General features: G+C 48.6%; 2 protein-coding genes across 2 annotated transcripts; both read left to right on the forward strand.

Annotated features, from left to right (window-relative positions):
* The first annotated feature begins 2,591 nt into the window (after positions 1–2,591).
* LOC120678227 (ATP-dependent RNA helicase ded1-like) lies at positions 2,592–2,963 on the forward strand. Its single transcript, XM_039959372.1, has one exon. The coding sequence runs from the start codon at positions 2,592–2,594 to the stop codon at positions 2,961–2,963; it is 372 nt and encodes a 123-aa protein (XP_039815306.1).
* A 4,003-nt stretch (positions 2,964–6,966) lies between these two features.
* On the forward strand, positions 6,967–11,079 carry LOC120678401. Its single transcript, XM_039959582.1, has 10 exons — positions 6,967–7,155; positions 7,769–8,015; positions 8,128–8,340; positions 8,777–8,857; positions 8,934–9,020; positions 9,114–9,209; positions 9,309–9,362; positions 9,433–10,428; positions 10,532–10,571; positions 10,666–11,079. Exons 2-10 carry the CDS (start codon positions 7,776–7,778, stop codon positions 10,812–10,814), a joined length of 1,956 nt encoding a protein of 651 aa, XP_039815516.1. The 5' UTR covers positions 6,967–7,155; positions 7,769–7,775; the 3' UTR covers positions 10,815–11,079.
* Positions 11,080–11,577: the final 498 nt, after the last annotated feature.

The raw sequence follows: 11,577 nt of genomic DNA on the forward strand, positions 1-11,577 counted from the left end.
CGAGGATTGGTACCCCGTACCTTGGTGAAGCGCGAGATGAATGCCCGGAGCGTCTCCCCGGGCTTCTACCTCACGGCGTGGAGGTGAGCCTCCACACCATGCTGCTGGTACGCACTGGCGAAGTTCGCCATGAACCTCGCACAGAGCTCTTCCCAGGACTGTATCGTCCCAGGAGTAAGGTTCATGAGCCAAGTCTGGGCTGGCCCGGTCAAGGCTACATGAAAGTAGCTCGCCATGACAGTGCTATTACCACCAGCTGCTGTGATGGCGATAACGTACACCTGCAGGAATTCCGACGGGTTAGTGGTGCCGTCGTACTTCTCCGGCAGGTGCGGGCGGAACTTGGACGGCCATGCCACTGCGCGGAGGTGATCTGACAGCGCAGCGTAGCCCACCCCAGCCACCGGGGTACCCACCTGTATCCGGGTGTTCACCGGAGGCTTGGGCGCTGCCATGTCCAAGACGGCGTTGAGGTTGCGGCCCTCAATGTTGAGACGGCGCTCTCGCGCCCTCTCCACGGAGATGCGGGTATCCTCACCCGCACGCCTGCGGTTGAGCTCCGCCCGCAGGTCTTCTGTTCGTGCACCCCTCACTATGGGGGAGCGCACGGATGCCGACGCACCGCCCTGGCGCCGGTGGTAGGGTACCACCGCATTGCCAGGCGGAGGTCGTCCCCCAGTCCTTGCAGAACTGGGGGAGGCCTGAGCCAGATGGAGGAGATGGTCAACGTCATCCCGCTACTGCCTCAGGGCGTCTGGCGAGACTGCAGCAGCCGGGGGGTTGCGAAGCACCTCCCTAGCCGCCGCCAGCGCTCTGCCGCTCGCAGCTTGTGAGGGGGACCTTGACGGGCGCCCTGACTATTGCCGGCGAGCAGCACGCGCCGCCGCCGACGGTGGCTGCTCCACAGGCACGGTTGCCCCTGGAGCATGAAGGCGAGAGGCGTGTAGCATGGACGATGCCATGCCCTCTGTCATCTCCACGTCGTCCACACGAACCATGGAGACGAGGAAGAGATGAACTGTGACCAGCTAAATCCCCCTACATGGCGCGCCAAATGTCGTGGTATGGCAAACCACAGCCGGGTGGCGGAATGCACCCGCCTAAGCCCAGAGGGTGAGTACTCGGGGGTTAGCTAGGACTAGTTCGATCTCGCTCAAGAACACCAAGAACACGATGAACACACCGGATTTAGAGTGGTTCGGGCCGCCGGAGCGTAATACCCTACGTCCACTGTGTGCTGTATTACTCTAGACTGAAGAGTTTGGAGCGGAGTCCCGCGTGCGTCTGAGTGTGCTCTGGATAGCTTGAGAGAGCTTGAGCGCTTGAGCGCTTTCCGAGAGTCCTGTGGAGCGAGAGCCTCCCCTTTATATCTCAAGGGAGGCGCGTACATGGCTGCTGGGTCCCCGACAAGTGGGCCCAACGATATAGTATAAAATAATGTACTGTTCATACATTATGGCGTCGCAGGCGAAGGAGATCTCTCTCCTGGATTTACTTGCCTGCTCTTGGAATCCCCCGTTCAGCATGTCCAGGCGCTGTCTTGTCGAAACGGCGCCAGGCGTAGCTAGCGGCGTCGCCTGCCACGTAGCTGAACGGGCCGTGTAGCTGGCGGCGTAGGCGGCATGATGGAAAAGTGTTGTGCCATCGTATCCCATTAATGCGGCAGACGGGCTCTGCGCGGGTGTGGCACAGGTGGCTGCACTGTGTACATCGGTAAAACGCGGTCTGCAGTGAGACCTGACAAAGGCTGCCCCGCGTGCCGCGGTGGCAGAGCACGCCTCAACCACCCGCATTGAATGTGGTGGGTGGGCGAGCCTTCTAGTGGAAGACCCGCGCCCGCACCCGTACCTGCAGGACACGTGGAGCCTCCAGACCCCCCGGCGGTATGCTGGTTCTATGTGCATGGAGGTTCGGACAGTCGCAGGGGGGGGTCCCGGACCCTTATGGGTCCGGGCCCCCGGCTGTTGGTTCAGAGCTTTCCCTCCTCGGGGACACGTGGCGTCGCCGGACCCGTCCCAGAGCTGGGAGTGGGTCCGGGGCCATTGGCCTGGTGAGGTAGGAGCCTGACCCGTGGGGCCCGGCTGCTCCGCCCTTATGGCGTTAGTCGCGGATGACTATGCGAGTCCTGCCTTGTTGCAGTAGAAGTGAGTATCCCTACTTCAGAGTACCGACAGTGATATTGTTGAGCGCCTTGCTCAACTGCTGCATGTCCTTTGAGTTAGACGCCGTCGTGGCGGCGGTGCAGGAGTCCCTCCGGCGGCGCGGCGGAGGAGGGGGTCCGTGGCTCGCTGCGTATGAGAGGGGTGCCGAGGGGCCCGCGGCTTGCGCCTAGGGATGGCAATGGATTTTATCCGCGCGGATACCTGTTTCATATACCCGTACCCGCGACACAACATCCATGCCCGTATCCGCGCCCGCCACCCGCAACGGTCACAAAATCATGCCCGAACCCGCTATCCGCGGGTATCCCGTGCCCACGGGCACACCCGTGTACCAGCAGATGGGTGCCGGGCGGCCGGGGGAATCCGGCGCGAGCACGGTTCCTGGGAGAAGGAAGGGGGACGGCGGCGGCGTGCGGTCTGGAGGAGGGGATGGCGGCGTGTGCATTTGGAGGCCGGAGGGGCTCCATCGCCGGCAGGGAGGAAGGTGGCGGCGCCCGCATGGAGGAGAGGACTGGAGGAGGAGGCGGTGCCCGCATCCCGCAGGGAGGAGGCGGCGGCGGCACCACCCATACCCCAGCAGGGAGGAGGGCAGCGGCGCCCGCACCCAGCAGGGAGGAGGAGGAGGAGGAGACGGCGGCACTAGCTGGGCCGAAGAGGAGCCGAGGGGGTGGCGCGTCGCTCACGCAGGCGCCTGGAAGGGGGCAGCAGTGGGGCCTCCTGGGCGCCGCCGCCAGGGGGAGGTGGGAGGAGGGCAGCGGCACCCGTACCCAGCCAGGGAGGAGGAGGAGACGGCGGCACTAGTTGGGCCGAAGAGGAGCCGAGGGGGTGGCGCGCCGCTCACGCAGGCGCCTGGAAGGGGGCAGCGGCGGGGCCTCCTGGGCGCCGCCGCCAGGGGCAGTAGGAGGTGGCGGTCAGGAGTGGATCTGAGGAGGAGAGGTGGGTGGGATGGGGAAACCCTAATTCGAATTTATATATCCTGGAATTTTTGACCCCACATGTCAGCTTCTAAAGCGGGTTGGCGGATTTACGGGTGCGGATATCATTTTTTCATGCCCGCGAGCAGATACCCATCGGGTTTAAAGTCAGACCCGTGCCCGTACCCGTGGGCACAAATTTAAACCCGTACCCGCGCCCGTCGGGTTTACTATCCGCGGGTACGCGGATAATTCATACCCGTTGCCATCTTTACTCGCGCCCTAGCTGCGGGGCATCGAAGAGGCTCCCGCGGCATGCCAGAGGAGGGGGCCGCGGCTCGCGGCGAAGAAGGCGGATGCCGAGGGGCCGCGACTCGGGTCGGTCGTAGAGGAGGGGGAGGGCCGCGGCTCGCGGGTCTTGGCCCTTGGGCCTTCGCGAGGGGATATGGTATCGGTGATGGCGAGCGCTGGCGGAGGGCGACAGCAGTGCGCGGTGGGGCGGAGGGAGGGGGGTTCAGATCGACGGTGGAGCGCAGGTGCGGAAGGGGGCGGGGTGGTAGGCGTGCGAGCGTTGCGGGAGGGCGCTAGTGCGGAGCGAGCCATGGTCCCGCTGGTGGACGATGAGTTACGTGTTTTTTTAGTAGTAGAGATAGAGATGGGCAGTTGGCAGGTTCATCGACGAGCGAGCTCGTGTGTTGCTTGCTATAATAACTGTTGTAACTCGTACGGAGTAACGCGCGAGAGGTTTTCGGCGCGTTTAGTTCCAAAAATTTTCAACTCCAAATTTGTGTCTCTTCCTTTGGACACGTGTATGGAGTACTAAATGTAGTTAAACAACAAAACTAATTGCACAGTTTGAATGTACACGGTGAGATTAATCTTTTGAGCCTAATTAGTGTATGATTAGCCATAAGTGCTACAGTAACCCACTTGTGCTAATGATGCAGTCAAAGGCCTCAAAAGATTCGTCTCGCGGTTTCCAGATGAGTTCTGAAATTAGTTTTTTAATTAGTGTCCGAAAAATCCTTCCGACATCTGGTCAAACTGTTGATTTGACAAAAAAAATAGTTTGGGAACTAAACGCGCCATTTGGTTTTGGAAAAAAGGAGAAAAAAAGGAAGAGTCCAGAGTACACGGCATGCACAAACTTTTATACTGTTTCTTCTAAAGAAACTTTTTATGGCGTGTTCTCAATTTGAATGGGGAGCTCTCTAATCGTATTACTTGTCGTGATTGTAATAATTTCCAAAATCTATGGAATTTAACTCCCACCATTTCGCGGCGGTACAAAGAGCAGACCCGGTCTCCGGCTACGCAACTTGCAGGAAGCTTCTGAAAGGAAGCGAAGCTAACATACTCGTACGTGTAGTTTACAAAATGGCGACTGATGTTTTCAGCATGTGTTTAGTTGGTGAAAAATTTTGAGTTTTGGTACTGTAGTACATTTCGTTGTTACTTGTCAAATGATGTCTAATTATAGACTAATTATGTTTAAAAGATTCAGCTCGTGCTAATCAGTTAGACTGTATAATTAGTTTTTTCCAACTACATTTAATACTCCATATATGTGTCCAAAGATTCGATGTGATGGGTACACTACAATTTTTTTTGGAACTAAACAGGACCGACAATCACGCTTCAGATCTGAAGTTACGAGTACCTGAAAAATAAAAGAGAAGATAAAAGAAGATGACGATAGGGTAAAACTCATGTTGCAAAAAAACAGCGTATTTAGCTGGATGCTGATAGAAAAAAGAGGAAGCGAAAGAATGATCCTTTGCTTTTTAGCGGGGACGGAATCAGTACCTGGTCCCTGCACTTGGGGACCTAGGTGGAACAGTCTACGGGAACTGAGATAGGTACACGATCTAAGGTTTGAAAACTTATATATTCAGTAACATGATGATGATGTTGGTATTACTGAGGGCGCGTTTAGTTCCAAAAAAATTTGGGCAAATTTTTTAGAAAATTTTACAATATTAATTAGGAGAATTATAAAACTAATTACACAGATGGAAGGGAAATCGCGAGACCAATCTATCAAGCCTAATTAAATAATCATAAGATATTGTTTATTGTAGCATGACATTATCTAATCGTTGCATAATTAGATTCATTAGATTCGTCTCGCAATTTTACCCGAGGTTATGGAATGAGTTTTATTAGTTATTCACATTTAATACTCATAATTAGTGGTCAAATGTTCAAAATTACTGTAGTGTAGAAAAAAATTTGGGAACTAAACTGGGCCTGAAAACAACTGCAATTGCTAAACAGGTAAACCGCAACATCTTAACTCAAGTGTACTATGCCTATTGTTTACATGTGGATCTAATCTAATCTAACCTATGAAAAACTAAGAGTAAGGTTAACAGATGCACCCGCTTGCTTGAGAGAGAGAGAGAGCGCTGTGATAGTGGTGGGGTCTGCTAGATTTAATGCCCAGTAGCGAGCTCGGCCAATAGTAGGCGGGCCAGTGCCTCTTAGCCGATTGCCGCGGGTGTGTCGCGAGACGCCCACTCTCTCCTCTACATCAACTCATCCGACATACAATTACTTATAATACTTGCTCTAAGATGATGTAGCTTTAGGGTCCTTACTGTTTTGCTAGCTGGTGTACTGGTGCTTCCTAAGGTAGTTGATACATAGATACAGTGAAACTGCTAAGCATTTTCATTTGAACTGAAAATTATCACTTCAAATCTTTCCAAAAAAATAAATATCACTTCATATGTCCAGCCAATCTATACATGGTTCTCCAAGTCTCGCAACTCGTCGGGTACCTGTGGGGTTTCATCTGCTTCGGATTTGGAGGATCGTGAGTGAACTTACTATGATCCTGATCCTCATAATGAAGCTATCAATAAACTGTGGAACGAAGGATCGTGAGTGAATGAACTTACTATGATCCTGATCCTCGTCAAGGCCATCGCCATTCTGAGAACTAAAAAACGGAGCAAGAACATGTTAAGGGAAAAAAAAGGGTGATCAAAAGCATAGAAGAGATTTGGTTGAATATGCAGCTAAAACTGTAGTGTCGATATTGAAACCATCAACTAGCAATGTGTATCCGCAACTCTGTCAATCTTGTGCCCTAACGAAAATGATTTCATTCCGATAAAAATTTAACTGTACCTTCTTTGGATCTCTCTGAGTTTCAGCTTGAATTTGCTTCCAGTTACTTTCCAACTCGCCATGCAGTTACAGACCCGATAAAATTTGCAAAATTCAGTGTAGAACACCATTTACTACTGTTAGGGGTGTAAATGGTTAATCTTTAGTGCACCTCCAACTTTCTTTAATTCAAATATATGTGCGTGTTTAGTTTCCAAAATTTTTTGCCAAAAATTTTTGGGCCACTCTTTGGACACATGGATGGAGTACTAAATGTAGTTGAAACGAAAAACTAATTGCATAGTTTAGATGTACACGACGAGACAAATCTTTTGAGCTTAATTAGTAATAATTAGCTATAAGTGCTACAGTAACCCACTTTTACCAATGATTGATTAATTAGTCTCGAAAGATTCGTCTCGCGGTTTCTAGACGAGTTATGAAATTATTTTTTAATTAGTGTTCAAAAATTTCTTCCGACATCTGGTGAAATGTCCGATGTGATACCTAGGGCAAAAAATTTTGCCAACTAAATACAGCCTATATAGTGCATCTAAGGTTCATCTATTTGCACCCGGATGACTCTACTACCCCATGCGAATTTCATACAAGGAAATTGCACAAACGGAAGGAGAAGGCGCCCTTCAGGACAGTCGTTGCGTAAACTGTTGTCCGTCAGCCCTGACGCAATCGACTCGACGGAACGAGAACGGCGGCGTGCTCATAAACCAACCCCGCCCCGTCACGACTCACGCCTCGTCAGCCGTCATCGCGCGCGTAGCTGCTGGGCCTGCCGCCGCCGCCGTCGACGCCGCGTTCTTGAACGTTCCGGTGGCCTACAAGTATCCGGCCTCCAAGGCCGGCGAGGCCGATCAAACTGCCCCACATCTGGAAGCGACCCGACCCGGTTTCCCCTTCCTCCACCGGCTGGTTCACGCGCTCGACGACGGGGAGCGTCTGTCTAGGTGCGTCCTTGGCTGCTCAATTGCTTGCGCCCGCAAGCTCGATTCGCTCTTTGTTTGTTCGGTTTTGTCGGATCACCGGCAGATTCTGTGGCTCATGTTGGCCCGGATGGTTGTTCCTGGGAGACGAATTTCGCTATTTCGATCGAATTGGGGTTACCTTTGGGGATATTTTTTTTGAGAACTTTGGGCAATAATTTGGATCGAGAGATTAGTGAATGTATTTCTATGGTGGTTCCTTGCTGTGATGCAAAGGTCGCTGTAGTTGTGTATAATTGCCCCTCTTTTGGTTGGTTGAAGGCTCGATGAAATTCTCGAACTCCTCATTTTGCTACTGACAGAATATGTGAATGTGAGGTTAAAAACAGTCTAAAAATAATTTAGATATAAATCTGGTTTGCCCATCTCGGTTCATTAATCATGATTGAGCCCGGGTGTTTATATTTCTCTTGAGATTTCTAGCTCTTTCACGCCTAATTAAGTAATTATCTAGCTTCCTTGCCGAACTGATAACCTTTTTGTTTGAGGGGACCGAACGGATAACGTGATAATTAGCATCACCACATTCTTTTTGGGTAATCCATGAAATTGATAGCATAAGGTGGTCTTGCATCAGGAACAAGATGGAAGATAGCAGAATAGCTCGAATTTCCGTCACCTGGAGGGGCAGACAGCTTGATGTGGATGCAGATCCAAGCTGCACGGTGAAAGAATTTGGGCAACTGCTGCAGGATTTGACTAGTGTTAAGCCTGATACATTGAAGCTAATTGTGCCACAATCTACAAACAAAGGCTCCAAGTTGGTCACACCATTTTCGGATCCACATTCAAGCCTGACACTGAATGAAGCGGCTATTAGTGAGGTAAGCTGTGGCTAGGCATGCAACATTTCACACACCCATTGTACTTGCTAGTGGATATTGTAATGACAGCTGGCTGTTGAAATCACTGTGACTGAAGTTTTTCTTGTTACAGGGAAAACCTATTAGAATGATGGGTGTTTTTGATGATGAAATCGAGGAAGTATCTGACAATGGCAAAAGACGAAATCTACGTATAATTGGATTTGATGAGGAAGAACAGCGGCTTAGACAACGGTCAACAGGCAGGCCACAGATTTCACTCAAACTTCCCCAGGGACAATATATCTTCTGTGATTTTCGTACACTTCACTTGCCTGGGATTGAGGTTAGCCAACCCCCGCTCCCACCTACTCTGTAGGCTACAGGAAATGGATCCCTCCGATAATAATCTCAGAAACAGTGCCCTGCTTGAATTATGGCACTCCCCCCCCCCCCCCCCCCCATTTAGTTCATCTGAGCAGTATGCATTTTTTATATCGGCTATTGGTTTGAGGAGATACATGAGACACATGTTTGCACAATGTTCTGTCTAGGTCCACTTGCAAAGACTGAAAGCTGAACAAAAAATTGAGCTAATTGTTCTAGTGTCCAATATAAAATAGTGTCGGTTGTAAAACCTTTTCAATTTCATGCCACTATATCTCTAGGGCATGGTAGTACAAGTACACACATCTCTAATATGTATGATATGATCCTGGATGTGCTGTGAGTCAGTTTTGATTTAAGCTGTTGTACCTGTTTGCTTTCCTTTCCTCCGCCAGCTGAATCCTCCACCTTCGGAAGCCCTGAAAAGAATGCACATGCTTGCATGTGACCCTGGTATAATTGCGATCATGAACAAGGTAATGATCTCCAAGAATTAATCCTATCTCTTAATGGAGTTTCATCCCTTTCTGACTTTGTTGCTGATGTTCTAAGCATAAATGGCGAGTTGGAATCATGACTGAAATGGCTCCTGTCGGATATGTAGGAGTCAGTCCGAAATGCATTTTAGGCTTCAATAAGGTGAGCATAAGCCATTACAATACGTATATTATAGAAAAAAATGGTCAAACACTAGTTTTTGAGAATATTCTTACAATCTTATTATTCATGCAGAACATGGGGGAGGAAATATCTCTTCGCCTACGAACAGATGACTTGAAGGGATTCCGGAAGTATGAAAGTATCAAGAAGACTCTACTTCATGAACTTGTATGTAATTTTTGGCTTCGCTAAAGATTTCCATATGGTTTTTGTTCACTGTATTGGGCCTTCTGTACATTACGCTGAGTGCCTATATTTCAATTCCAGGCGCATATGGTGCACTCTGAGCACGATGCAAACTTTTTTGCTCTTAATAAGCAGGTAATTTTTCGCAGATGCTCCGATCATGTTCGGTTGCCATCTCTTTACATTTGATTTTATCTTGTGGCAGTTAAATGAGGAAGCTGCTTCGTTGGACTGGACCAAGTCTAGAGGTCATATGTTGAATGGTCGCAAAGTCTTTGATTCTTATGAAGATGAATTTGTTCTGGAACCAGGTATAACTGTTGCTGGTCACAGGCTTGGGGGAGAGTTAGGTTCGCTGGCTAGTGCTCGTGCATTGTCTGGTGCTGCTGCTTATCAGCGTTTCTTAAATGCATCTGCAAAGGAGAACCATGTATCAGGCACTGAAACTGAATATAATCCAGTTGATGTTCCTCAAGATTTTGTTCAGGGAACTGTGAAGGTAGAGCCCGATCCAGATGATGCTATGCATATTGATTCAGCAATGGGTTCTAGATCAGCGGCAGGACCAAATACTATTGGCTACTCTGAGCCTAATGATGTTGGCAAGCAAAGTTCTTTTGGTTGCCTAGAACCTGATCCTGATGACTCCCAAAATGTTAATATTCTGAATCAGGAGCTGAGGTTTGATGGAGGACACCATAGCGAACCTGATCCTGATGATGGTGCTAATGGATGCGTTCTGGAATCTGGAAACAAGATGGAGGTGGATAGTGAACTGACAAACAACATCACAGTTTTTAAGTCTGAGCCTGACCTTGATGATTCCTTAAATACTGTTGTCAACCAGAAGTTGGTCATCGATGGGAAGCATGGTGAAGAACCTGATCCTGATGAAACTACCTGTCTAATTGTTCCAAAATCTGGAGATGAGACACAAGTGATAACAGAGCAGAGTAGAAACTCCACAGTTTTGAATTCGGAACCTGATCCTGACGATCATTTTTGTGATTTAAACAGCAATGAGCTGCAAAGGATTGAAGAACCCGTGGCAGCCCTCTGTGCACGACTCCAGAAGTCCATTGAAATGCTCCGGTTGCAAGCAACACCTACAGAGGCAGATTCTGCTATTCAAACACTTTTTAGGATTATCAAGAATGTGATAGAGCACCCAAACGATATTAAGTATAAGAGTTTGCGTAAGGTATGGTTGGCTGTTTTTAATTTCGTTATTCTTGCATATTATGATGTAGCATTCATTTGCTAAAGCAAATTCTTACAAATCCTCTCATTTGCCACATCTGCAGTCCAATCCACATTTCCAAAGGAGTGTAGCAAACTATAAAGGTACTCCTGTTAGCTCTACCAGTTGTTATTGCTAACTAGAGTCTTTAAATGTAGTGCATACTAATTGTTTAATCTCCATTTACTCCACAACCAGCTGCCATGGAGGTCCTTGAATTGATCGGCTTCTGTGAGGATGTCGTCTCAGATGAGATTGGGCGTGCAGAGACTTACCTGGTGTTGAAAAGGAACGATCCTGGATTGTTATGGCTGGCAAAGTCCTCACTTGAATTATCCCTGGCTTGATAAAAGTTGATACCCATGGTTGTTATTTTCTCTGTGGATATACTGAGCATGAAAATTCCTGGATTGTTATGGCATGAAAAGTCCTCACTTGAAGTATCCCTGGCTTGATAAAAGTTGATACCCATGGTTGTTATTTTCTCTGTGGATATATTGAGCAAGAAAATTAGCTATTGGAATGTACTGTTTTTCTGTATAGGTATAATTGTATACTTGTATATGAACGCCCAAGAATGGAATGCTGCGTGCACAACTTTCTTTTCTTATATATGCCTTGTCTTGAATGGCCTGCAATCCCATGTGATGTACTGATGAAACATAGCCTCATGTCAGCAAGGTACCAAGAAGACATACATGAAGCCTTGAATTGCCAGATTATTCTGGAGCCAGGCCAGTCAGATGGAGCAATTTTCACTGTGAGCTTCCTATATCTCCATCTCTTCTGCTCTTGATATCGAATACGTGCTATTTGTAGTTTTAGTGCATTTATTTTGTCAATGTGAGCTTCGTTTATCTTCATCTCTCCTGCTCTTGATATCCAAATACTTGCTATTTGTTTGCGTTTATTAGTCAGTGTCTAGTTGCATGTTACAACACTTTAAAACTGTATCGTTCTTTGAGAGGGATGGAAAAAGGGGAATGGTGTAAATGGAAGCCATTCTTAGAGAGCCCTCTCGAACAGCAAAGCCCTGCCGGTCTTCCTCTATTTTGATTTCTAGTTTCACCATTTAAGTGGGTTTGGGTTGTCAGATAATACTGAAGCAGC

This window comes from Panicum virgatum, chromosome 6N, assembly GCF_016808335.1.
Source record: "Panicum virgatum strain AP13 chromosome 6N, P.virgatum_v5, whole genome shotgun sequence".
Taxonomy (NCBI): domain Eukaryota; kingdom Viridiplantae; phylum Streptophyta; class Magnoliopsida; order Poales; family Poaceae; genus Panicum; species Panicum virgatum.

What these genes read in the sequence shown, in the direction of transcription:
- LOC120678401 (XM_039959582.1), top strand. Translation starts at nt 7,776, where the DNA reads ATGGAAGATAGCAGAATAGCTCGAATTTCCGTCACCTGGAGGGGCAGA. An exon ending in TAATTGCGATCATGAACAAG is followed by an intron (nt 8,858 to 8,933) that starts GTAATGATCTCC and finishes TGATGTTCTAAG; the next exon opens with CATAAATGGCGAGTTGGAAT. An exon ending in TTTTTGCTCTTAATAAGCAG is followed by an intron (nt 9,363 to 9,432) that starts GTAATTTTTCGC and finishes ATCTTGTGGCAG; the next exon opens with TTAAATGAGGAAGCTGCTTC.
- LOC120678227 (XM_039959372.1), top strand. Translation starts at nt 2,592, where the DNA reads ATGGCGGCGTGTGCATTTGGAGGCCGGAGGGGCTCCATCGCCGGCAGG.